Raw genomic sequence first — 27,328 nt, 5'->3', positions numbered from 1 at the left:
CTTGGCTCAACCTTTTCCGTGTCGTGTGTGTCTGGGGAAAAGTAAGTGGAGTTGCAATGAAACCACTTTTCCCTTTAATTAATGCTTGTTTGGCGCCAGGAGTACCATGAACGTCCACACTGAGATTCCACGTGGTTAGAAAAGAGTTTCTGGATAAGACTCTTTGACTGCGCGTGATGAAGATGACAGCGTCTTTCAGCACGTACGCATCACTTTGATGTGGTGCTTTGAAAGCAAAGTGGTCTACAGTTATTTACCTTCTTTTCTATAGTTTTCGGGGCTTATATTTTAATAAATTGTGTTAATAAATTGTGTGGAGAGTTGTTAAAAGTCGTGGACTAACTGACTAAACACCTCCAATTTCCTCTTTTCGTTAGAATTGCCTGGCTGAATTTGAAGCGCTAACGTTTAAACGTATTTAACCACAGCAGCTGTAACACGCATGTTGAAAGAAGAGCCTTGCCACAACCGCTGCCACCATAGCCTCATTAACACCAAAAAGGCTGTTATGGCCGATGTATAAAAGCTTAAATTGAAAAATAAAGCACATTCGGTGTTTTTTACTTACCAGGGAGTGGGTTCTTCTCTTAAACAGCAGAAAGATGAAAGTTATCTGTAGTCGTTGCTGCCGTCAATGGTGGTTCATGGTATAAAAAGAGAGTGGCAGCTGCGCCGGCTTTGCGCTCCTTTGACTACTGCAGTCTGAGCTTGCGTCACTATGGTCACACCTTTAAAATGTAAAACGGTGGCGTATTGCATTCACTTGAAAATAAAACATTTCGTCCTGTTTTGACGAGACACTATCTCGTCAAAACAGAAAATTATCTATTTTTAACTTTCCTGTTTTTACGAGATAGTTATGTCGTAAAAACAGGACGATTTTTTTTTTATTTTCAAGTGAATGCAACACGCCACCGTAAAAATGTGCCTAACATGATGAAATAACTGTATAGGAGTTGCACCACGGAAATAACTGGATACAACGTGTTCAGAGCTAACGTATATTAAATTAGTGTCTCGTTGTCAGCAATAACACACAAAGGCACCAACAAGAATTAACTATGGCGCATATTGAATTAATGAAAATTTCTATAACACAAACATCATAAACTTAAACAACGTTTTGGATCATCCATAAGAGACTAGAAATGACAAACAGTTAAAAAAACATAACCATATGTAACCATGACATAAAACCAAACAATTAAGTGCTGCTTTTTTGTGCTCAGTTTGCAAGCAAACATTACAAAACAATCACTGAGAGTTTTGGCAGTGCAGACACAAATATTCTTTAAAGCCTCTCCACTTGAGGAAACACACTAAAATTGTCTTAATTTCATATTGTTATAGATGAAACCTGATAAATTACCCATCTAGACAATCACAAATCTAGTAGGAAAAGAGAAATCAGAAAATGTGATCACTGTACATTCCTAGAGGAGAATGTGATGAAGTGTCCCCCAAGGTACCCTGACATCTGATAAAAAACTTTTTATAAGTACAGCTCTAAAAAATGAAACCCCCTCTTAATGTGGAAAAAAAGGATAAAGCGATCACCAGGATAAGTTTTTAGTGGACATAAAGTTTCTTCTGCAGTCCCCTGATATTTAAGAAACCTTAAGAGTTCTCCCCTTTGAGTGAAGAAACAATTATGAAGCTCCCTCCTGATGGAAAATGTGATAAGGTGCCAACTAAGGTATATTCCTAGCGAAATAAAGTGGCAATGTTTCCTCGGTAACTCCTTTAAACAAGTCTTCTAATGGAGAAAGTCAAGTGCCTACTAGTTCATGTTCCTTGAGAAAAAATGTGATAAGACATCCTCTGTGCTACCCTGCTATTAGAAAAAAACAAAGTTTTTTTGTGAATGAAAAAACTTAGAAAACAAGTCTCTGTGTCTCCCTTCTTTGAAAGAAAATACTTTAAGTACCCCTCTCTCAGCCTCCTCTTTGTGCACAGGGGCAGCAGCAGGTTTCTCTCTCTGTGCTGCAGAACGGAGAGATTCAGGAGATCCCTGTTACCAACAGCAATAAGACTTTTAACAATTCATGACCCAGGTATTTTATGAAGGGGAGGACAAGAAAAAGCAGTCAAAATATGTATAAATGCCATGCTAGAGAAGAAAATGAGCAAATGTATTATGTACCTCACAGTGGAGAAATAGTGCTGCATTTTTACCCCTGAGAAACTATTGTTTTTATAAGGTAATATTAAAGCAAATTTTTGTTAACCAGATTTTGGAAGTCCATCACAACATACTTAACCCACATAACTTGTACCGTTCTTATTTTTGTTCTTGTAACTGATATGCTCCTATATGTGTAATCTATTAATAGATTGAAGTTGAGCTTTTTAAAAAAGACTTTATGAACTGTTTAGTTTAGTATTTCAAGGCCAGGGCCCTGGGATTACAATTTAAATGAGTGGTTTTGAGATGATCCGAGGCAAAGTTTACTCTTCTCAAACCACTGCTGTCTTGCAAAATATCCTGTATATTTAAATGTATTTTTCTGACAAAGTTAGAAGGAAACTGTCCTTTTGATCCACCTTTAAACCAATTCATAAACAGTGGAACAGCAACATGAGCAACTCCAAGAGTTTGGAGTAAAGAGCACAAAAAATTGAGGGTTATGATACAGTGCTTCATTGCAATAAAAACTGTACCACGAATGTCCACTGGAGGCCAGTATTTGCTCAGTTTTCAACCTGTCATTGGAGGCTGATTCCACAGCGTTCCTAAAAACACATCTGTTCCTAAGTTAGATGCTGTAAGTGTTGGCATTATTTTTGTTTCATTCAGTACTGTAAAACACTGATCCTGAGATTTTCACCCCCATTTTCTGTTGCAGGACCCAACAAGTCCTAACAAAGCATTTACAAGACAGGCTCATACATTAGTTTCACCCAATTTGACTGTTATGCTAAAAATTTCAACCCAGACAATGACTTTTAAGTTTTTGTGTTTTTATTTCTCCGCCATGAACTTCCAAAATCAAAAAACAAATGATCAAAAATACAATATAAACTTCTGAAAATCAATACACTGAATATGTTTTTTTTTCTTACACATGGCAAAAAAAAACACTGAGCAAAGACAAAGTCCAAATGGCTAGTGACTCTGCTTAGTCCTTTTTTGCTTTTCTAGATCGCAGAATATGATGTTTCACAAATGTTGAGTCTCCCCCCTATTTTCCCCAATCATAAACAGTTCACTAGTTAGGCATTTGCCCAAGACGTACAGTGCCTAATACCAAGTCCTGGAGCTAACAACTGTGTTGAAATTTTCAATCAAGCACGACTGCATTCCACCACTTTGTACACAATGTACACATTCCCCCTTGGATTCGACTCCCCCCGTAAACAAGTGTCAGTTAAGAGTGAAGGTGTGCAGACTTACTGAAAGGCAGAAAAGAAAACTAGAAAGGGGAGATCAAACCTGGAGAGGCAAGGCGAATTGCAGTCAAATCAGTGCCCATGTTCTCATCGCTATGAGGATTAAGTCTCCAAGATCCAACGGCAGAAAGAGCTTAGCATCCATCAGGGGAACCCAAACTGCTGTACTCCTCAGATTTTTGGGTTTTATTGAGAAAATATGAACATGAATCTACTATAACTTATGGCATTACACCCACATAACACAATATACCATTTGTGTTCAGCTTCTTCTGCACATGGAACAAATCATCTTTTCTTCCACTTATTCATTAGATAATAACCTTTGAAATACACGAGAGAGGACGCACAAGAAGTGTTTAGAAAAAAATCTGGCATTGTTTAAGTACAACTAAAAAACCCAATGTTTGAGTGAAACTAGAAAAATAATTGTCCATATGTGGTTCTGTTGATTTGGCCAATTAAATTAAAAAAAAAAAAATCGGGAAAACCAAAAAAACAGTGTACCCTTGTGAGGGGGAACTGGAACAGAGGGAGGGTCTCTGTGTCCCTTCGATGGGGGAAGTTAGTGGTGCTGTGCAATCCTCTTTTCCTTACCCCCCTCTTTTCCTACCACTCTTTCTTTTTCTCATCCATGGACACTCCGCCAGGTCCAAGTGCCACGACCAGTAGAAGCCCGCCGATGACCGAGGTGGTCTGGAAGAAGTCGTACTTGAGGAAGTCGTGCATGGGCTTGTAAGCAGGGATGGTCCAGAAAGCGTTGAAGTAGACGTTGATAGCAAAGAGCCACACGACCAGGGTCAATGCTGCTAGCTTGGTTTTGAAGCCAATTGCCACGAGGATGATGAGGGCAGTCCCAACCATGTTCTGCAGGATCTGAGGAAGAATACATGGATAAGAATCTAAACCATAAAATAAGCGGTACCAACCTTACAGGTCAGCTTCTGACTGACAGGTAAGTTATAACTCTAAAAATGAATTCCTGTTATGAACAGACCTCAACAGCTGAAATGCATCAGGGGTCATTGTAGTGTTTTAGACTTTTACTGGGTTATAAATACACTGTCACCATATTCATCTGATAAGCCTCTGGTGATACCTAAGGCTAACCTGACATGCCAGATGGATGTGTTTCACACGAAGCATGGCAGCTGTAGACATGTCAGTACATGACTTATGTCATTTTTTAAAAGAAAACAACTCAATGCTGTTCTTTGTTCTTCTTTTAACAAAGAAATGTCATCAATTTCTGATAAACCTGGCGCTTTTGCAGCATCCACGCTAATCTCTTCTGCCATATCTGCACCGGCCTCTTGTTGCTGCTTGCATACATCATGATTCTGCTGCACCTGAAAGTACTGCCCCTTGTTGCTGATTGGTCGTGTCACTTTCTAATTGGGCTCAAAGTGTTCAGACAGAAGCTTTGCAAGATGGATTCGCCAGTGAGAAACACATATCCACCTGCTTTGCAAGGTTAACCTAAGGCTGGAAACAACGCTAGATGATACTCAAATCTTAACTAATTTTAAAACATGAATGCACACACCAGTGGCTCTCAGCTAGTCTACCATCAGAACCCAACACCACTTCCTAATGACAGTGACCCAAATTTCCTAATGAAACCCAAATGTTTTTACTGAAATAAGGGTGTAGTTTGGACATGACATGCTGCAAAACATGTGATGGATCAAAGAGATACAGCCATGCCCTTCAGAATAAGAGCACATCATAGACTTTCTGCTACATAGTAATTTTTAAGGCACAACTCCATGGCCTATGAAAAAAATGGTTTCCAAGGGGTGCAGTAAAGTAATTGTATTGACACTACACTCTTCAGGGTTATTGTGCTGTGACAAGCTTTGAACCCCAACTCTCCCATACCATGCTCAAAAATTAGGTCTAAAATTGTTGTGTGTATGGGAGCGCAGATGGTCGAGTGGTTTAAGGCGCTACCCATGTACGCGGGCAGCCCAGGGTCGAATCCGGCCTGTTGCCCTTTACCGCATGTCTCTCTCCACTCTCTTCCCTGTTTCTGAGCCTATCCACGGTCCTTGCGCTATCAAATAGAGGCATGAAAAGGCCCAAAAATAAATCTGTCATGTGTAGCCAGGCAGAATCATGCTTGATCTGGTGAGTTATGTCTTTGCCATGTCTGTTGAACATCCGTAAACATCTGGTTATAAAGGTCCTATATAAATAAAGTTATTATTAAACTAAAGTGAAGGGAGTTCTATGTCTTGTCTTGTCTTGTTTTTAATCAGCAGGAGAGAAGGAATAAGTATAGAAAAATGTGTGTTTACAAATGAGTAGTGTCTGACTATTTCCTGGTCTGGACCGTTGACTGTATAAGAAGGTTAACGATACATCACCTCTCTTAAAGTGAAGCAAAAAAGTTTTAAAGCTCCCCTTACTGACTGCTGCATGAATTGACATCCTCCATGTTAACTTACAGGAATGAGGTAGAATTTTAAAAATAAAATACCAAAAAATACCAAATATTTCTTTCTGAAACCTAGTTTCAGATGTGATAACCTGCTATTAAACATCTTCTTAATCTCCTTAATATCTCAATTTTAAAATAACACTCCATGATTTATACTCTGTTATAATGTGACATGTAAGGAAGTTATGAAATGCTATTCTTTAGACAGGGTCATGCCACCTTTTCCTCTTATTCACATAGTCACGCTTTGCTAAGCGGCTGCTTGCACTCATCTAATCCTTTGCAAGAAAGCAAACAAATATGTATTTACAAAAATGCTGAACGATGCCTTTTTACACATTTTCTTTAATGTTTGTCTCCGTTTGTGAGTATTTGGTGCTGTAGTACTGGTCTGTAATTAGTGCTGAAATATCAATTACTGAGCAGGAGGCTGTTGTTGTCAGAACTCACAGAGAAAAAGTTGGAGTCAAAGTGCAGCAGGGTCATGAACATGAGCACCAGCAGTACTCGACCACCCAGCTGCATGTACTGTTTCGGTGAACTCTCCCCCATGGAGGGAACTCCAGCAAACATACTCTTTCCTTCTGAACGGGACTCAGCCAACAGCAGAAGCAGACCACCTCCAAGGGCGAGGTTCCTGGGGGAGAGAGAGGGAGGGTAACTTTAAAAAAAGAGACTTTCTGATCTGTAGAAGAGACTGAGTACATATAAACTTTCTGAGAATGATATTATGTTTCAAGATGTTTTTGGTTGATTACGATCTTATCTTGCTGACACTTATAAACTCACTGTACATACTGTATTCAACAAATTGCTGAGATGGCTCACCCAGCCTGTCAAGGTTTATGTAAATCACAGGTCCTATGCAAAGTAATTACGGTTATTATCGGAGACTGCTGGACAAATCAGGACCTTCATATACTACGACATTAAGCAAAACAGCAGTCATTGCTATCTGACTGATTGGCCTAATTTCATCTATGATCATGCACAAAGATTAAAAGTTCTGCAAACAGTCTTTCATATTTGATGCCACATATTTGAATCAATGCATAGCAACTGTAGCAAAGACTGTTGCTTACCTCATCAAAAATTTAAGGTCCCATAAAATGCTGTATGCAACAGTCTGCCAGGGAAAAAAAAATCATATATTCGATTACTGACATAAAGTTTACATGCAAATAATATTATAAAGTATTTAAAAGGTCTCACCTGTAGTGCTATGATGCCAAATAGTCCAAAGCAGGCATATTGTACAAAATTTCTACTGAGGATGAGGACACAACCACCTGTTTGGACAAAAACAAAAAGAACATTTGAAATGTTACAGAGAGACCTGGTTTTACTTTCCACTTTCAGTTTACACTGGCAAATGCAATATTGAACCACTTGTGATTTTATAATTAACAACTGCCATCATTTAACAGTATGAAAGCTCAGTGACATTTCAGTGATTGAGGTCTCTATATAAAACAGAACTAAGAACAGAGGTGGATTAAGTCAGCTGTGAAGTACCATAGGATCACCGTGTTCTAAATGCTAATAACACTGCTGAAGAAAATGTGCCTGACAGGACACAGGAAGATACTGTGTTTACAGTTTAGCATTATTCACCATATGTTTAGTCAAATTTTTCCTTTATGCTAATGAAATAGCTTCGAGTGTTTGAGTAAAAGTAAACAGTTGGCAGACTTCCGTCCTCATTCACTAAAACATCATCTTGAGTTTCCTTAGGGCTCTCAGACTGTGCTGTTTGAATATCATTAGAGATTCAAACAGAGATTAGATCAGATTAGATTATCAGAATTTTCAATACCAAATGTTTTGAAACAAACTATATTTCAGCCAAAACCTGCAATAAGCAGAAGACAGAGTAATGGTGGTCTATGCATCTTGAGAATTGGTTTATTCAAAGTTACTGACCTCTCTGAAGTCATTTTGGCATCTCATAAACATATAGAAGCTGCTTTCAACTCTCTTAAAAACAGACAGCGCAGTGAGGGTTGGGGTACCCATACTTGAGCATAGAATGACGAAATGATGTTTAATGTGAAAACGCCCTAAGATATGTTTTTGCGTGCAGTTGTTGGCAAATGGGAGTATGGACCTGAGCATGTACAGCACTTTTCTAATTGTCTGACGTCTCAAAGCGCTTCTTACACCACTGGTCACACTTTACCCATTGACATCCATTTACTTCAAATTCACATAAGCAACTAAGCATTGGGAGCAGTTTGGGGTTAAGGGTCTTACCCAAGGACACAATGGCGTGTAACTGGGGATCAAACCCCTGATCCTCCAATTGAGAGAAGCCACAGTCACCCTCACTAAATACAAAAATGTTTCTATTACCTTCTAGGTATGATTTCTATTTTTATCAACATAGTTATTGATCAATACATTTTGTAAAGTTTTAAAATTTAGTGCTGTGACAAACCATAGGTTAAAAAAAAAAATCAAGAAAATTTGTAGCATTTGTCCAGTCATTTTGGAAGTATAAATGGGTATGTTATATATTTTCCCTACTACTACTAGGCTAGGTCACAATACAGACTTTTGTGTATTTGTATTATTTATGTGCACTCAGTTTATTTCAGCAGAGCATGAAAGTCTTTCATTTGTTTCACTGTCTGGAGCAATGCCTGTACTCTGCTCACATTTTCTTACAGTCACACTGTTTGACACATTTACTTCATTATTTCCCTGTGATGCAGTGCCAGCAGGCATAATGAATTTTGCCAGAAATTACAACAGTTTCCTTTTCTTATCCCATGCTCTTCTGGCTTTTTAAAAGATATTTGTACAAACCATTTACAATAAAATTACAGCTTTTATTCAGCTTCTGACTTCTAAAACAAGCAAGTAAAGCATGTCAATGATATTGATTCCATATAAGAAAACCCCCTCTTTAAATAATCTGGATGAATTATTATTTGTTTATATTTGTATCAGAGGAAGGGAAAGGTCATAAATGGGTGATGTAATTTGATCTACTTCACCTTGATGAGGGCTGCAAGGTTTGATGGTGAGCTTGTCTCCAAAAACAATTTATAATGATCAGATCAAGCAGGAACTCCCAGCACTACCTGCTATTTTTTTTTGTTTGTTTTTCAGATTTATATGTCTCAATATGAAATGTTTTTATGGACATGAAACAAAGGCAAAACAGAGTAGCACTCAGTAGAGGCAGTGTCACAGCATTTTTTAGGATCACACTGATGAAGGAGAGGAAAAAAAGGTGTCTGACTTTTACTTCAGTGAACGTTTAGTCATTGTCAAATGACCTCTCAGTGCTGTAGCAGGCCAAAGTTAAATGTGCAAGTTTTAGTAGGAGTAACACAATAATAAGCCAAAATAAAATAACTTAAGCAAAGATGCATGATCCTGGATTTTTGTTGGTATTTAATGTGCCAATAGTTACAAAATAATTCTAGCCCATACCAATTACTGATATTTAAAGTAGTTTAGACCTATTACTTCAGTCAGTAAAGCCCACAATTTTAGGTTTAGGGATGAACAAATTTCATTCCTTAAAACACACTTAAAAGTATAAGGAATGATGACAAATAAAGAAAAGAGTTCCGCTAAGGTAGGTTTGTTTGTCCAGCTCCGGATTTGTAGAGCCAAAATAACTGTTGTACATGTCAGCAGAAATTTTCATATCTGCCTATACTGGTTTCATACTGATAGTATTATGCATTCCTAAAATCAGAAGTTTAGATAAGAGTAGAGGGCAAAGTAGTTACTAGAAAGTTTCTTATACTGTCAGGCAATGTTGTATTCATTGTGTGAATCTGTTTGTGGGGTTTCTGTTTTGATATATATTTAATTTGAAGTTCAAAGTTGTCTTTGCATTTAATATCCTTAACCCCCCCCAATAAAATTATCGATACAAGCACCATTTATACACTGTTATAGTTTTGTATTGTTTAGTATTGATTTAGCACCGATAACAGAAAAAAAAACAAATGATGCTCAACCATAGTTGTAGATGCTTCTTGATCTATCAAAAAGGGCAGGATCTGTCTATCCATTTATGTAAACATCTGACTGTTAGCTTCAACAGTTTTCAACTGAGATCATAAGACTCCTACCACAGATTTTCCAGCCTCCTGTCATGCTCTGGGGATTGCAGTTTGTGAAAATTGCAGCTTCATATTTTGGCTCTTACATGACAGGAATGGAACCTGACATCTACTTGACACTTCTTCAGCCAAGTTTTGGCTGATGCCTTCATCAGCATGCTTTGTGTGAACTTCTGCAGCTCCTCTGCTTCAAAGATTGAGGAGATCAGGACTATATTTCCACACCGATATAATGATGAGATCTTTGACAAGCAGGCTGCTTTCCTGACCTCTCTAATCAATAAGGTGGTTTAAACATAGAAGTGAAGTTCACTGTGTATTTATTGCACAACTTTCTGCAAACTGTTGACACAAATTTGACCTAAAACATCACTCAATCTTTGGTTTCACATGAGGACACTGATGAGCATACTAATGTGTAGGATATCTTTTACCTCATATTTAAGTAACAAAAAATATTTTACTCCCTCCTCTCAGTGTTGTAACCAGAATTTATCTAACACCCTCCACTAAAACAAACAAACAAAAAAAACTCCAAATTTCCAAATGTCCGACTCATCACATGTCCTGACCTTAACCTGACAGTTCACAGCCTCTGATTCACTTACCCAGCTGTCCTATGAGGTTAAGCAGCACAAAGCAAGTAGCCAGGAAGTAGCCACAGCTCCAGGTACCTTCAATGTAGTCTCTCTGCTCATTCCACTGAAACCACATACGGATGCCATCTTCCAGGAAAGTGCTGATGAGACAAAGACGTGCCAGGTGGGGCAGGTACTGTTTGGTTACCCGCAGGAACTGTGGAGAAAAGAGTGGGTAAATTACTACAGAAAAATAAGAAACATAAAATGAAACAATCAAAGGATGTGGTTTATGAGACGATGCTGAACTTCCTATCTACAGCAAAACTGAGAAAGAACAGAGCCTCATCTCCAAGCTGTTTAACAAGTCAGAGGCAACACTCACACAACAAGCCTCAATAGAAAACTCTGATTATTTTTCCTTAAATCTATTTTTAGGCGGGGTGTTCACATTCCCCTTTAAATGTGGCCTGTATCAGATCCCCATGTGAAATAGTCACAGTCCTAAAGTGACCCACATATACAAAAGAGCAGCAAAGACATCCCATGCAAAAAAAATCAAACACAGGTTGGCTATGGTACTGACCCTCAAATTTTGCTTGCTTTAGAAGTGCCACCCCAAATACAGCCAATGTAGCCTCACTGTCCCTCTACTGACTACCTCAATTACAGTGGTACTCCATGTTTGTTTTCATTGAGTGGTAGGGCCTTCCTTGTCACTGTGTGATATCACAAATTAACTTTCCTCTGTTAAGGTGGATAGTTTGAACAAAACAGTCTGCTTTGGGACGAACTGCCATGCAACTAGAACTTAATGTAGCATAAGTTTATGTCACTTAAGGTTGTCCACATAAATAATACTAGGCGGACTCATTAAAAGGTGCTTTATGGACTCAATACAGAGTAAGTTGGAGAAGCTCTTTTGCACGGGACTCATGTAGTCAAAGATGCAACAAGAAAACACTCCAAAGCACATTATTCAAACATTAAAATACTTTAATGATCGCAACAGGGTCGAAAAGACCTTGAAATTATGCTTAACCGTTTGTTTCTAATGTATTTTGATCATACTGTAACAATAAAGGAATTTTAATAATTTGTAAGAGGATTATTTTTTCAGTCCTTGTAAGCATAAAATACTTCACAGTCATAAACAAATAAACCATCTTCAGTTTTGACAGGTAATGATACTGACGTACCATTTTTTTCTTATTTTAAATCTGTATGATACTGCTACTCTTAACTTATTATGGTGCCTGAGAATCTGTGCAGATAATGATGCAGAACTTTGACGGCAGAGCATCTACCATGACGAACAATGAAAAGGTACTGCACATGTTCACTGAGTCAGAAAGGGCACAGTCTCATGCTGAGGCTTTGGATGTCACTTGATGTGGCAGACCTTACACAAGAGTGTGCAAACAGAATGAAAGTGTGCAGGGGGAAGGTAGAGGTATCTGTTTGAGCAAGACCCATAGTGACGCCTGCTCCTTCTACCCATCTTGCCAGCACACAACTGTGACAGTGTCACTCACAATGACATTAATGTTGACTGCATTACAACCAGGCTGTTTAGACCCAGCAGATATTGGAAAGGTTCAATCTGCATCTAAACTAGGACGACTATGCAAGTGGTAAAAATCTGATGAGAAAAGAGCAGAGTCCATGTAGGGCTTCAAAAAGAAATTGCATAGCAATTTTTTTCACTTGCACTTTTTTTTTTTACCTCATTTTCTTTTTAAGAATAAAAGAGATTGATGAGTATGTTTGTTTTGCTAATTCTGCCCAAAAATATTCTATTATTACATCCATGTTTAAAATGTGTGCCAGAACATCTCTGTTACAAAATATTTAAATTAAAATGGCACTCGAAATGGGTCTGTGATACATTTCAACTTAATGAGAAACTGCCCATCTTGCAATTTGAAAATTGCATAAGGAAAATAAAATTTCAAAGAATTGTTCCACCCTTATTCCAAATGACTAAGGATGGGAAACCAGCTCCAATTGGTTCAATCAAATGGCTCATTAACATCTCATCTTAATGATTCCCTTATCAATGCCTTGAAAAACACGGTCGTGCAAGAGCAAGTCAGCGTGAACACGAACAGAGAAGTAAACAAGATGGACAGTCACAAGAAAAAAGGCCAAATCCAAAGCAGTAAAAAAGTGTGGCTTCATTTCTCAGAAAATTACGCTGAATGATAAAAAAAATGAATCTATAAGATGAATAAATATTGGCATCTAGTATAATACAATTGTATCAATTCCCGAAATGTGACTTTTGCTGTTAAATACATGTGTAAAAAAACTGGTTTGAGATGCATATGTACAAAATAATCAGATTTGGGTCACTTTTGTCTGCTGTGTGAATGCTGCCAAATAGCACAATTGGAACTTCGGTAACCTGACACACATGTCATAACACCCAATAATATCATGAACTGCTACTCCTCAAATGTAAGAAAGGAGGTCATCATCTTAGCTAAATAATGTTTATGTTGACAGTTAGAGGGATAGAAAAAAAATGCACCAGTCACATCAATGTGGTAGTTAACATAAGGGAAGGTAATAACAGTAATTCAACACAGAACTCCTGCTTTTGATAGACTTTGCTCGATTATTTTTCTTTTAAAAGCAGGCCCTTCTGTCAAATACTGAGGACCCCCTTGTAAAGTCAGAGAAAGAACAGCCAGCCTGAAGCTATGGCAAATGGTGTGATAGTTGTCAAGCAAGTTTTACCTTTGACTTTATAAGTAAACTTCAAGTAAATGTACCTTTTTTCATTCACTGGTTTGTTTCACTTTCTTTAGTATTCAGACAATTTGCTGGTGTCTTCTTGTGTATCTACTATTCAAAGAGATACAGCTGTATCCTGAAATACATAAAACGTTCAAAAGTCTTTAATATTAAGAAATATAAGGGATCATTTAAAGAGGTCGTGCTCTTTTCAAGTTGAAAACCAAAGTTCAACAGAGTATTTCAGTGTTAAAAGTGTAGGATGGCAAAATGTTTAAAAGGAGGATATTCTCCACATATCTCATGACATCAACAGGTCTGTGCCATCTAGTTACAACCCTCAATCGCCCATTGTCTTCTTTAGAGCTAAAGTTCACTGAATATATAAAGGGAAAAACTACCTAAAGTTCTTCACTCAAGCAGAATTTATGAAAAGATCCTCAGACACCACAGTGACACATGAGAAGAGCTGTGACCTGCCCCCCTACACTTCCCCGCCTCCTCTGCAGTCCACATCAGCACTGTCAGAGCTCAGCAGCCTATCACACTCCACCAACTCCCACTACGACTGTTATGTGGGACATGAATGGACTAAGTTGGAGCCAATCCCAACAAGCTCAAGGTTGCTGCGACAGCCTAGAAATAGACCATTTTGTAGGGTAACATACAAGTAACATGATAAAGACCCCTTAAGCTGGGAAGTATGCTAAAAAATTGGCTGAAGAGACACCTTTTGGTTCACATCTCTTCATGTTATTCTTTACAATGCAAAGCAGACAGCACCCGTGATAAGCGCTGTGTAAATCAATCAGTTGTCCCTAGGTTGGGGAAGTAGTGAGATCATTGAGAAGTTGTCATAAAAATACACAGAGCAGGCTTCAGAATGACTCCATGACTTGTTTTTTAGACTGGCAGTACTTTCCCAAGGACATGGCCATGATTTTAAGAGTGGATTTCTCTGCACAAACACAAGGACATAAATCAGGAACACAAAACTACCTCTAATCACACATACAGAAACATTAAATACAAGGTACAAGAGATGACATCTGACTGGGATTTTAGAAAGCATACAGAATAACTTCCTTTTGACATACTACCTCAATTATAGTAGCTAACTGCATCCATAACAGTCACATAGGTGCAGCACAAAAAAAAACCCAAAAATGTTCTTACAATTGAGGAAACTGTCGCTACCTTGGCTTGTGAAATAAAGTGAAGGTTCACCGGTAGTTCTGGACTTAGCTATGTGTCGTGAAGCTGCTCTGTCAAAGGCCACATGCAGTTTGGGATTGCTCCTTTAACTTACCTATTACCCCAACCCACCAGTGGGTTGCTAAAGCACAATATGACCAATTATATTCGCTCATAACTTAGAGGCTAAGCTAGGCGATTTCACAATGACTGGAGCTGTCTGGGTTGTTTGGCACAAAGAGGGATACTGTTCATAAACCAGGTCGCTGAAGACGACTAGCTTAAATAGCTAGTACTAGTCAATGGTACGTGTTTATATCTACTAGTCTACCCGTTCCCAGACACAGCTCAACTTTGTGTATTATAATGTCAATATACATGACACTACAAACACCACAGCCACTTGACATGCTAATTGAAAACGCAAATTGGCGAGCTATTTCTTGAAGCCTGCCATATTACAGTCGACGTTTAGTATCGTTAACCTGTGGAAACAATAATGCAAGAATGTTAGCGGAAACGCTCGAGCGCCGAACGTTACTCCTTGCTCTGACAAACTAGTTAGCATCTAGCATGCTAACAGAGGCTAGTGTTATCAACTGTCGTGCTAGAATTGAAGTTACCTGGTCTGCCACGTCTTCGGCTGTGTTCATGAGATCCTCCTGCCCCATATTTGTTAAATGTAATGATTATTAATTATTAAGGCTAAGCGCAACACAGTTTGATGTGTTGGGTTTTTTCACAGGCAGCGCTCGAGCTGTTCCTCCCCCTGTTAACGTTATTTACTTGAAGATTTCCCGATCGCCTGTACGCAGAGAAAGGCCGCCTCCGCCCCACAATGCCCCGCGATTTGACGAAAGACATACAAGGGCCCCCTACATGGTACTGCAACCGCTGTATGCCACGTATACTGATCTGTCCGGGGGCTTGACACAACTATCCAGCCTTGTTTACGGAGATTACACATGTAAACAAGCACACGTTTATAACCTCCATCCCCACTGTAATCGTTAATCGTAGTCTGCAGGACATGCGCATGTAAATGCCTTTAAATACTGAACTCACTCAGGGACTCCTACCCATTCAACTAAAAATGGCAACGGTACAACTCTGGTTGGATGGGCATCCGTCTTGTCAGTTGGAAAATGTTTTATTTATTGATCCATCTTGATCAAAATAAAATAAATCTCAAGACACGTTACTTGAACCACCACTACCATTCTATGGCCTACTGCTCAATTTTTATTTCTATTACCCCCAGGATTAAGTTAATGATAATTTTGGTTTTATTTTGAGGAATGTAGGAATGTAGGAAAAATGTACACCGTAACTATCTCAGTACACGCGTCAATTTATGTACCGTTTTATCATTACATATAACAGTTCCCCTAAGTTTGAATCACTTCTGCTCCGACCCTTTGATTTTTAAACCCCTGACACCAGGGGAAAGGACCATTTAAATTCACTTTAAAGCTCCCATGAGGATTTTTTTTAGCTTGTTTTGAAACTGTTTGAAATTAATGCAGACCCCTCTGTATGACCTAAACAGGTGAACAAAATTGTCAGAGAATAGATTTATTCATAAAAAAAGGACTTACTTTCAATGTCTGAAACTGCCGCCAGAGGGTAGGTGTCAGAGGAGGTGATTAACAGCACACAGCCTTATATTTCTGACAAACTTCCACACTCAGCGTTCCTTCTAAGTAGCATTTTTTTACATTCAATATTTGCCAGAATTGGGCACCTGGTAGAGCAGATGCCCATGAGCTGAGGCTGTAGATCTCAGCACACTGGTCAAGGGATCGATTCCTCGTCTTAGCATGTGTTTGGTGCATGTCTTCCCCCAACTCTCTCTCCATGTTCCCTGTCTCTCTTTGACAGTCCTATCAAATAGAAGAGTACCCCCACCCCAAAAAAGACATATCTTTTAAAATTCACAAAAAATAAGCAAGAATTGAGGCGCTGGTGTCTTAGCAGTTAGGCCAAGCCCAAAATGGCAGCTGTAGTCTTTCAAGTAGGTGACCAGGGTTCAAGTCTGAACTTTGATCTCTTCACAGCATCTCATTACTCACTTTCGCTCCCCCTTTTCTTTCTCCAAATACTGTCCTACCAAATAAATGCAAAACAACCACACGTGAAACTCTATTAAAGTTCCTGTAACAAACTTTAAGACTATGTTGATTTTGGTGCCCCCTGTGGACAAATAATTTTACTACGTTGCTGATCTTGTCTATGTGAGAATGAAGGGTCTGGCTGTGGACTGTACATCTCAGACGGCAGCTCACAGAATGTAAATCTGAGATGCCAACCATTTCAGAATGGAAGTGCTATAATTTGCTGGTACAGGGTATCTCCAGTTAGATTTTTTTAAAATTCAGTTTTGTTCATAAAATATTCCATAAATAAAACAAAAAAAAAATTGAGGTGTTATCTATGATTGAATTATGTATAGACCCTTTTTAATAGTAGTTACACAAACGTTTTTTGGCTTTAGCTTTGTTAGCTTTAGCTAAAACTAATATAGCTACTCTAGGTACGTTATTAATGTTATATGAGCTTAATCAAAGGTAGCTAACATTAATGTAGTTACATAGAGAATGTAGCTACATAGCCTATGAAGCATTGTGAGCTTAGCTTTAGCCACGTTAGATATGTAGCTTAAGTACCTAACAATGCAACGTAAGCTATGCTTGCGTCGTTGGAATGTTTTCATGGAGGATGAGCTGTTTTCCTGTAAGAAGACTGTCTACTCGGCTTTATCAAACAGTTTGTCATTAGGTTTAGCAGGTAAGGTTTTTAACTTTTGGTATCCTCACCCTTACCTTAATCCCAAACGGAAGTTTAATCCAATTTTAATTCAAACGTTTTACTATGTATTTCTTTTCTGACAGTATCTCAGATTAACAGTCTGTGTGAGTGGCCATCAGAGATGTGGGGTCCATAGCCAGACCGTCTTTCATGTGAAGGTAGTGATTTGACAGGAAAAAAATCGCCACATCTTTTACAAGTCATTTAAATCATTTTTTGAATCTTTGCTGTAAAAATATATACAAAGGCTTGTACAAAATTTCAAATTATGGTTTTATATCTTATGACTTGGAAAACGGCAATGATGTATGAAGATATTTTTTCATACTGTTCCACATGGAATGATCAGTGTTTGCGAAAATTATCGTAGTAAAAAGCAAAAATCTATATTTCAGTATTAGTATCATTACTTATTTTTTGCTTCCTCCAGGAGGTAAAACTGGTTCTTGTAACCATACACACACCTTTGAAGATTGTTTACACTACTGTTTTAGAAAGACCACAAACAGCAGCTTTTCCTTCATTAGAGGACACCACAGATGGTTTGTACAAAAAGAAGCAGACAAGAAACTCCTGCCAGCTCTTATTACGATCTCTGCCTCCTTACTTCTTTGGCCTCTTGCTTGGATTCGCAAACGTTTCCTTCCTACGTGACAGCAACCCAAAGGGACATCAAGCAATGCAGCTGTGTTTGTTGGAGCTCATTGTCATCATCAGAAGATCTGTGGCTGTTGGAGGTTATGTTTTTCAGAGGAACCAGAGCTAACTTGTGGCTTGTTAAGTCCAAATACTCAGGGAGAAGTCTTAAACTTCTGAAGCATGTCCGCTCCCTGTTAGCCAAGCAGAGTAACATGGTATTTTAACAAGCAATGGTCCAATGATCACTATGGCAGCTGTTTTTGTTTAGAAATGCACATAAACAAATGTAAGCTGGCAATAAGTATGAGACATATTGCACAGTGAACAAAACAAAGTATTAAAATGCATTTGAAGATTTGCAATTCGTACATAAGATGCCTTAAAGAAATGCAAATATGATTATAGGATTTTTTTTGACTAAATTGCTGATGTCAGTAAACATCTCTCTCTTTTTTAATTTAACCTACGGTCAACGATGAGAACAAAAACACAGACAATACTTTTATATCCAAGTGAAGTTGTATTTGGTGCCACAGATTTCATTTTAAACCACAGTTCCAATCAAAAACGACACATTTAATGTCCCAAACATGTTGCCGACTTTCATATCCAGAGAATATGAAACTCTTAATAAATGCTGACTTATAAAAAATGTCAGGCCAGCTCAGACACCGGAAAACTGCTACAGACTGGAAGTGCAGTGTCACTCCCTGATAAACCACGAGGTATAAAAATACTGAACTTTTATGGTTATGTACAGAAGCCCAAAGCAAACATGCATCCATACATTTATGTACTCCATTGTCCTTTGATATGTTTTATTCCAATTTTCTTGTAGTTCTGGACTTACATTTTTTTTTATTTTGCGATAAAAAACTAGAGTTTCCCATGATTACATATTCATTCCTCCTATTATTATGAGAAAAATATGGTTCTTGTGATAACACTGTTCATTTTGCATTGGTCTAAAAAACCAATATGCTGGTCATTGTGACAGGCCATACTGCCATTGCAATGATGAGTTAGGATAAACCTAATTTACTATTTGTTTTGTACTTTTGAATCTTTGGGGATATGCAATAAATAAGTCAAGATCTGGGAAGACAATCAAAAGTAACTGATAGCGTGGGGAAAACAGAGTAATCACACTGAAATGGATCACTGTCAGCTTAGGGCTTCCGTAGTTTTGCTTTTTACTTTTCACTTAGTGCTTTTCCAGGTTTTTTGCGCCCCTTTTTCCAATGGTTATTCCTGAATTTCTTCTGAAAGCCACCACCCTGGACCTGAAATACATAAAAATTCAGCATTAAACATGTCAAATTAAATAAGACTTGACAAAGATACACTGGAATTTGTAAAAAAAAAAAAAAAAAAAAAAAAAAAACAAGAAAAAAATCAGATTTCCACAGACCTTCTTCCGTTTCTGTTGCACCTGCTTATCCACCTCCATTTCATCATCTTCATCTGTCTGGAAGTCATCGTCGTCCTCATCCTCGTCAGCCTCCATACTCTCTTCTGCTGGATTTTTTAATGTGAACATAGATGCTGTGGAAGCATAAAGTATGACAGTGTTAAAACTCGTTCAGGAGTTTTGTTGTCAAACTAAATAAAAGTGGAAAAACATATTTGTGTACTGACGAGGGTAGAGGTCACTCATGCTGTCTTCTGAGTCACTGTGATCCTCGTCACTGGATGAGGGTTCCCATGGGCTGTTCCCGTGTTTCGGAGCCCTCCCCCGACTGTCGTCATCTCTGATATCTTTGGGCCTTTTCTGCCTGAGTCTGGCAGGGGTGAATTCAATCCCTTGTTTGATACACTCTTCATCTAGAGCAGGAATGAGAACAGTGCATTCATTGATCAAGATAACAGGCTGAGTAATGCAACAACAAACAATCAACGCTGTGCGATGTGAGTGTGTGTTTTTTGACGTCCATTACTCTGCACAGTTGGCTTATAGATACCAACATTTAGGGCAAACTAGGACTTCTTCACTTACAGCTCATCTTTTCAGTGGTAGAAGTATCTTGTGTCTTTTCTAACATCAGTCTCTTAAAATGTATGCTGTGACTCCATGAATCCTTTCCTACTTACATTAATGCAGCATAGTAGAATGTTTAATGGAGTATCACCAGTTAGTTCAGAACCAGTTAAACTATGACACCTGTTCTGTACATTGAAAAAAAAACAAAACAAACCCCCCCGCATGTTTAAAGAGGGCATGCAAGTTAACAACTCTGGCTGTTCTGTTACTTCTTTGACTTAAAAAACATTTTAACATGTATTGTATGATCAATTTACACTTGATTTTAATTGTCAAAATGATGCCCATGGTTTTTATACAAGGTAAAAGGCCTCTCACGGCTCACCTAAAGTACCCACCAGTGTTATCTGGCCCACACTTTGGGAAGCACTGATTTAGGGAGGGCTAGTTGAAGCGGGATACACCCTGAACTGATCCCCAGCGAATCGCGGGGCTGGCTCAATATCCAGTTGTACTGAATGAATTTAAGTCTGGTATTTTTCTGAGGAGCTGGCCTCAGTACAAATCTGTCTCCATGAACAACCATGAATGTCCTCTTGCAGATCTTCACTCTGTGATATTTTCCAACAATCTGATGGATAAGATACAAGAGTACTGTAGAGAAAAGAAATCTGCCCTGTACTGTGATGATGCTGGACCGAAAATTGCAAGTGCATAATTTCAATGCCAACATAAGGTAAAAGCTCAGATTAGTAATTTTTATTTGATTATAAAACAGAATGAAGTTAATGCTGATACATCTTTATGGTCTACAAAGGAAAAAAGGTATCAGCAACAAGACTGGCTTATTCAAGGCACAGATGGCCTAGCATTTTGGTTGCGCCCCATGTATAGGACAGCTCATTCCTGCATGTCTTTCCCCCAATCTCTCATCCCTGTTTCTGACTTCATCTATTGTCCTCCTATCTGAATAAAGACATAAAAAGCCCCAAAAATATATCTTTAAAAGACTGGCTTTTCTATGTAGTATTTTGAATGCCTGTAAATACTAATACAGGGTAGGTGTCAGAAATTTTAACTGTAAGCTGAGAGAATAGCATTTCACGGCCAAGATTTACAATCAGAGAACTACACATACACATTAGGCATGCACAATATTATTGGTCCGGTATCGGTATCGGCAGATATCAAAATTTCTGCCGACATTTACATCAGATATTTTGCCTGTGTATTTCAGCATATATCGACTGTAAATTTGGCCATATATACTAATAAATGAGTGGAGTTTTAGGTTTAACCAACAGACCTATGTCAGTTGAGGTCTTCTTCTTTATTTATCCTCATTCTTTAAATTTCAAAGTGTTTTTCAGGACTAAAGTTTGTTTCCTTGGTCATCCTCAAACCTTAAAGTGTGTCCAAAAGGACTGTCACTTCCCTATGTGAAAAACACATTTTTGGGAAAGCTGTATTCAATTTCACTAGCCTGATTACTGTCGGATCTGTTGAATCAGGAAATCACTTAAATAGGGCCTGTATGAACAAGTGAAGTAGGCTAAAAGATCTCAAAAAGCAACACATCATGCTCCGATCTGAAGAAATTAAAGAACACATGAGAAACAAAGTCTGTCAGTCTGGAAAGGGCAGATATCTGCCAATGCCAATGTTAAACTGATGTATCAGTTCATTCCTATAATAGCAGAAAGATGTTTTGAAGGCTCAAGGTACAGTACTTTGATATTAGAGATAAGAACTGGGGTAGCAACACAGTAGAATCTTGAACAGATAGTGAATTTCTTTTTTTAATAAACGCTTCATCTAATAACTGTGACTACATACACTTGGTGATGTTAGAAAGGCAGTTTTAATAGTTTGTTCTTGCTTTTCATAGAAACTGGATGTTTGAGTCTGTTTTAATTCCCTGAAATATTACAAACATATCTGTCAGGCAGGCTTACAGTTCTGTGTTCAGCAGAAGAGTAATTTAGAATTTCCATAAAGAGGATAAACACAAGATAGCTTTAATTTCTTCCTGAATAATGACTGTCAATCGAAAGTCTGCTTCATGTGTTGTATAACATCCCCTCTCTTCATAGCACACACTATAACCTTCAGTACAGAAGTTAACCTGTGAAAAACGGCCCAGTACATTTAGATAAGTGCTGTACTTACATTTTGCAAGAGCTTTTTTGAAGCGTTTCCCGTTAACATGTCTTAAGACATGGTGTGGCTGCCTGTTAAGGTGTCTGAGAGTCAGCTTACAGAAGAGTTGATTGCTGAAAAGAGACAGTAACAGCATAAGACAAATTATAAAGTGAGGAGATTCTTCTTTTTATTTGATAAATCTCCATTCGCTTTACCCAAGTGCCCTGATAGCCTTCCTGGGTCCACATGAAAGGCATACACACAGCTATATAAAATATGCATCTGAAAACACAATTAGTACAGTCAACACAAATTATGTGATATTGAAGCTCCTGTGAGGGATATTATATTGGTTGTGGAACAAACTGATACTGATGCCTCTCTTTAATCTTTAAAAGTAAACAATACCATCAAGGACAAGACTGAATATTTTTATACAGGGTTTTTATGCCTGGAAACCCTGGCTGCAGGGGTAAATGTCAGGCAAAGTGTGTTTACAGCATGCTATCAAAACAGATCCACAATGAGTGATATATTTTACTGATGAAAGAAAGAAGAGTGAGACACTACATGACTATATGAAACAATTGCAAAGCTCAAAGTTTCTTGCAGGAACTTTAATAAACTGTAGTTTGCAAACTGTTAATTTTGCCAGCTATAACCATCTCAATACATAAGATAAGATCAGTTTTTATTCTTGGGAATAGAAATAAAATGGTCTTCTTACGGTTGCTTGGTGCTTGACACAATATGTGGCTCATACTGGCTGTAGCTGAAGTCTGCAGCAGCACTCAGTTTCTCATATTTCTTCCCTTCAGTGAACTTCTGAATCTCTGTGAGGTTGCATGGAAACTCGTGGCCATTCAGAGTGCATTTGATCTAAAAACAACCATTTAGGACACACATATGGTACATTTAATCGTGTAGCTTGACCTGCTGTAGCAATAAACCTGCTAATCATTGACAGGTTTCCAGTCTAGGTCAACACGTCCAACCATCACAACACTTTACACTACACGGCTCATTAGATAAGTTAGCACGGCTAGCATCACAGTATATAGAGCAGTGTATGTCGAGTTAAGAGAAGCCATTGGCTCGCAAACCTTTTTGCCATCAGTAAGCTGGAGGAAAGGATGGTTGTGGAGAAAATCTTTAAGATCCGTGGGTAATTCCTCCATAGCTTAGAAACACCTCAAAACAAGTATTTCAGCGTGGTGATCAGGCCACCCCCATTCAGGAAATAACTCCACGTGGGTTGACAGCGCCGACTCAGTGCAGACATGTGTTTTGTGATATCTTGGCGCCATCCACTGATCAAAGATAAGAAAGGCAGTTTTGACAAAGGAGACAAAGATTCTTATTGAGAGATTAGCATGGAATTTATCAATCATGACCGCGTGGTTAATCAATTAAAATGAAGACTGAGGTTTTTGGACTGACGCTAGTATGAAAACTGAGGCAAACTACGCACTTAGAAATTGTCCTTAATGCATAGACTGTCTCTGCTGTTATTATATGGGACAGTCCCTGTTTGATATCGTCCGTGGCAAATTTATAAGACTATTTTCTTTCTTTCCACGTATAAGAATAAACCTAAACTGATCTAAGCCAGGGGCTTTGTGCTTGAAGTTACCTGACTGTGACAGATGTGTCGTTCGTAAACGAACCGGTTCAAAGAGCAGGAACTTTTATGCGAACTACTAGATCTGGTTTAAGAGTCTTTTTTTTTTTTTTTTTTTTTTTTTTTTGTGACCTGCAAGGTGTTGGATGGGTGACATTACTCTTTGGGGGAGTTTACTCTTTTCTTTTCTTTTTTTTTTTTCAAAACTTAGGAATGGAATTTTTTGAGCTGTGTTGTACCGAATCAGAATATCCCTGACAAAAATGAGTTATATTTGAATGTATAACATTTTTCTGTATTGAATGTAAATACGGTTGAGTTTTCTTATCTGACTCATTTTTTCGCAGTTATTTAAACTTAATTTTTGGACACAGAATTTCTCTTATCTAAGTCATTGACCCTCCAATATCTCTTAATGAGGTGTTTGTTTATTTTTTTGGTTGAACTCAAATCCCCTATTATTTCAGATAAACTGTAAAAATATTATAAAATTGTGTCACACCGCATGATTTCTATTTTTGGGACACATGTTTTTTATCTTTACTGACACAAATATAAAGTTTGGACTCTGAGACAATATGACTGACAAATTAATCATCAAATTTTAATTCATTTAAAATTACCACTCGGAACCAAAAAAAGAAAAGGCCATGTCACCCACCAATATAAAAAAAAAAAAAACCTTGCACTAAGTTAAATATTTCTTTAAGTACAACTGGAGGGAAAACACCAGCACAAATATCAATCATATTTCTTATTCAATTGATGCCTCTACTTTGAACATGTAAAATGACAACACAAAAACAGTTAGAGAAAAGAAAATAGAACAAGAAAATAAAAAAAGAGGCAATAACTTCCACCTGCAAAAATTTAAGCATCTCAATTTACATGAGTAAAAAGGAGTGGGAGAAAGTTTAAAGGTATTTAACCCTACTCCTTAATTTTTAATTAAATATAATAAATAACTTTCCTGCCAAAATCATGAGGCGGTCTTAATTACTCAATCAATTTTGAAACCAATGTTCAGAAAAGCACTCATGTTAAAATTGTATAAGAAGTGCGTTTACATTCAAACATACATACCATAGTGAAGGGGAGAGTTAAGAAAAGTAATTGCAGGTTGCATTGCAGGTTGACAATGATTTACTATCTCACTGTTAATAATTATGATGTAAATTCATGTAATTTTACTGATACATGAGGATGTTCACCTGCAAAATTGATACCAAATGAGGAAATGTTTGTTAGCTGAAAGAATCGACTCTTTTTGGCGAGCCGAGACAAATGCTTCGGATCACTAAAAAAAGCCCTCATTACAGACTGAAACATTCGGAGCAGCAAGAGTGCTCACTCTGTTCCTGTTTTCACAAAACCGTAAATGTAATCGACAATTGCCCAAGAAACTTCAAATTTAAGAAAGCAGGTAGGAGCTTCAAACAGTTTTTACTTTAAGTAACATTAAAGTGTTGTTTTTATTCTTTTACCAATGTAGAAGGGATACATTCCCTCTTTCGTATCTATTATCCGGTGCATTTTGAGTGAGCGGTCTTCCCTCGGACTGTTGCAATCTTTGACAAGAACGTAAACGCTCTGCCTACATTTTTCCCAGAATGCAACAGTCCAATAAACAAATATCTGACGTCTCTCAGTAATGACAGCTGAAGCTAGCAGTAGCCCTTGTGGATATCAGCTCGGAGAATCCTGCTTTATCCATTTAGTCCGAACATAACACAGCAAACACATTTGATATGTTTCTGGTGTGAACTACTGTCTATTGATTTACTAATGTCATTCAGCTGGCAGCGACGCTAGCTTATCTCTGACGCTAGCTTACTCTTGGTAATACAATTTGAGACCTGAATTTATACGCAATGTCTGGACCAAATGGGGATCCAAACATCTCAGCCGACGATGGTATTATAAACGACGACGATGAATTTGACGACGAAGAAGGTACTGTCTTGTGGTTTTCATTCATTGTAGTCGATGATGATGTAGTATCTGTATGACAGCAAATTGGTAAAACCACCCCCACTCGAAAGTACTGTATGTGCCTTTCTTTTATTATTTTTCTTGACTACAAATTCAAAACCATCTATGCAACAGCAATATTCTGAAATATGGACTTAGTATTGTACTGTGCGGAGCATATGTCAGGTGTAACGGGTTATGTAGTGACCGTGTAATCTAGCGACTTTTAGCCGAGTGCGTCTGGGCTTGTAGTAGTAACCAAAGCTGTTGAAAATGTAGTGTTCTAGCGATTTCTAAGGTGTTCTGAAGGTGTGTATTACATGAATTGACTTTGGCATTGTAATATTAAAAAAAAAAAGAAAAATCGTCTGGACATGATTAATCTTCATAATCTGGTGTAGCTACAACAACCACGGACGCATTTGGCTTAACTTCACCAGCTAACACGGTCACAAGATTAGATGAAACACCGGGTCATGGGATTCCTCATTGAGGTGTCATGTCGTTGCAAGTTAATTTACACATGAGGGGCCATTTTTGTTTCCAGATAACATTAAAACTGATTATATGAACGTAATTCACAGTGATGCTGATTTTGTCCAGTGTGTCCTCTATAGATAAAGGCAGAAATATATATATATATATAAACTGTAAAACTGGATGCATGTACTCGAGCTAACTTAAGACTTTTCACCAGGCCACACTCATTCAGTTTCTCAAAAAAATGCCATCATCCAGTGTCTGAACAACTCTAAATATAAACCTGAAATGAAGACATAAAAAGCTGATATCCACTTCTGTTCAAATGAGGCTTCAGCTCCCCTCTTGTCATCTTGACTTTGAATCACACATTTAAATAGACATACAAGAAGATGAACACAATCATAGACAGAAAGACTAATCTGTGCTCCTTATCCACAGAGTATGAAGCCATCAACTCCATGCTAGATCAGATCAACTCCTATCTCGATGACCTGGAGGAACGCAATGATTCACTCAACGGAAAACTGCATGAACTGATGGAGTCAAACCGGCAAGCTCGGCTGGAGTTCAGGGCCCAGCTGCTGGGAACCCCGACACAGGAGGAACAATGTCCTGCAGACCAGGATTCCTCCTGTCCAGACAAAGAAGATCTGGAGAAGGATGATGGAGATGAGAAATGAATGATAGATGTATTTATGTAAGCTGACCTTCTGGCTGATAAATATGTGAATTTACATCCCATCCAGAATCTATTTTTCTCATTCGTTCAACTATGATGTGCTGATGTTTGGTTTCTTAGTAGATTGAACTTTATTGAGCTCTAAGAGCTTCATGAACAGCTGTATCCATCTGGTGCTTTGGGAAAATCTACGTCACATTTGATAAAATCTGAGGACATTGTTGTAAAAGTCTTAAGTTTAACATCATGAAGACAAAGTCTTTTATCAGGATCATACTGTAAAATGTTTGCAATTTTACTGTTAATTTCAGCAGCTCAGACTTCACAACCATACTTTGATTTTCCTTGAATATCTTTATAAGTACCCAACATGCTAAGTTAACCTTAAAATATACGGTTGTCTGTATTTCTGTTTTAATAGAGGATCTTTGTCTTTGGTGTTGATGCATTTGGTGTTATCATTCAGCTTTCGAGAACTTTGAAGTGTGTGTTTTTGTTTGTTGTACTGTTAAGCAAATATGCAACATTCCAGGTGTCTAATTCTGTATTAAAATGTTTGATCTGCAGCATGACTG

General features: G+C 38.0%; 4 protein-coding genes across 5 annotated transcripts in view; 1 reads left to right on the top strand and 3 right to left on the bottom strand.

Moving 5' to 3' along the window:
* Positions 1-716, bottom strand: part of ass1 (argininosuccinate synthase 1) — a 43,243-nt gene extending 42,527 nt beyond the window's left edge. The window contains exon 1 of the mRNA XM_041810138.1: positions 569-716. The gene's annotated coding sequence lies outside the window, so the exon portion shown is untranslated. The remainder of the gene's footprint in view (positions 1-568) is intronic.
* A 331-nt stretch (positions 717-1,047) lies between these two features.
* Positions 1,048-15,269, bottom strand: surf4 (surfeit 4). Of its 2 annotated transcripts, none has more exons than XM_041811710.1 (6): positions 15,053-15,269; positions 10,593-10,713; positions 7,046-7,122; positions 6,916-6,959; positions 6,284-6,470; positions 1,048-4,266 (listed from the first exon to the last, which is right to left on the bottom strand). In XM_041811710.1, exons 1-6 carry the CDS (start codon positions 15,098-15,100, stop codon positions 4,000-4,002), a joined length of 744 nt encoding a protein of 247 aa, XP_041667644.1. In that variant the 5' UTR covers positions 15,101-15,269; the 3' UTR covers positions 1,048-3,999. The 2 variants fall into 2 exon arrangements, with proteins under 2 accessions (XP_041667644.1, XP_041667643.1); XM_041811709.1 differs by having other exon boundaries at positions 1,051-4,266; positions 10,527-10,713.
* Positions 15,270-18,394: 3,125 nt separating this feature from the next.
* surf2 (surfeit 2) lies at positions 18,395-23,263 on the bottom strand. The gene is made up of 6 exons (XM_041811236.1): positions 23,103-23,263; positions 22,727-22,878; positions 22,027-22,130; positions 19,515-19,700; positions 19,288-19,421; positions 18,395-19,159 (listed from the first exon to the last, which is right to left on the bottom strand). Exons 1-6 carry the CDS (start codon positions 23,175-23,177, stop codon positions 19,070-19,072), a joined length of 741 nt encoding a protein of 246 aa, XP_041667170.1. The 5' UTR covers positions 23,178-23,263; the 3' UTR covers positions 18,395-19,069.
* A 1,991-nt stretch (positions 23,264-25,254) lies between these two features.
* bbln (bublin coiled coil protein) lies at positions 25,255-27,319 on the top strand. Its single transcript, XM_041810509.1, has 2 exons — positions 25,255-25,573; positions 26,513-27,319. The coding sequence occupies exons 1-2, from the start codon at positions 25,492-25,494 to the stop codon at positions 26,752-26,754; spliced, it is 324 nt and encodes a 107-aa protein (XP_041666443.1). The 5' UTR covers positions 25,255-25,491; the 3' UTR covers positions 26,755-27,319.
* The last annotated feature ends 9 nt before the right edge of the window (positions 27,320-27,328 follow it).

The sequence above is a fragment of the Cheilinus undulatus genome, linkage group 17 (genome assembly GCF_018320785.1).
Source record: "Cheilinus undulatus linkage group 17, ASM1832078v1, whole genome shotgun sequence".
NCBI classification, from domain to species: Eukaryota; Metazoa; Chordata; class Actinopteri; order Labriformes; family Labridae; genus Cheilinus; species Cheilinus undulatus.
Note: the sequence above shows the minus strand (reverse complement) of the source record. Positions and strands in the feature narration are given on the sequence as shown.

Coding starts and splice junctions, on each gene's coding strand:
- surf4 (XM_041811709.1), bottom strand. CDS start 15,100: ATGGGGCAGGAGGATCTCATGAACACAGCCGAAGACGTGGCAGACCAG. Junction 10,714..15,052: donor CCGAAGACGTGGCAGACCAG/GTAACTTCAATT, acceptor TTTTCTCCACAG/TTCCTGCGGGTAACCAAACA. Junction 4,267..6,283: donor TTGACTCCAACTTTTTCTCT/GTGAGTTCTGAC, acceptor ATTCTTCCTCAG/ATCCTGCAGAACATGGTTGG.
- surf2 (XM_041811236.1), bottom strand. CDS start 23,177: ATGGAGGAATTACCCACGGATCTTAAAGATTTTCTCCACAACCATCCT. Junction 19,422..19,514: donor CATGAGTGACCTCTACCCTC/GTCAGTACACAA, acceptor ATGCTTCCACAG/CATCTATGTTCACATTAAAA. Junction 19,160..19,287: donor TGCAACAGAAACGGAAGAAG/GTCTGTGGAAAT, acceptor TATGTATTTCAG/GTCCAGGGTGGTGGCTTTCA.
- bbln (XM_041810509.1), top strand. CDS start 25,492: ATGTCTGGACCAAATGGGGATCCAAACATCTCAGCCGACGATGGTATT. Junction 25,574..26,512: donor TGAATTTGACGACGAAGAAG/GTACTGTCTTGT, acceptor CCTTATCCACAG/AGTATGAAGCCATCAACTCC.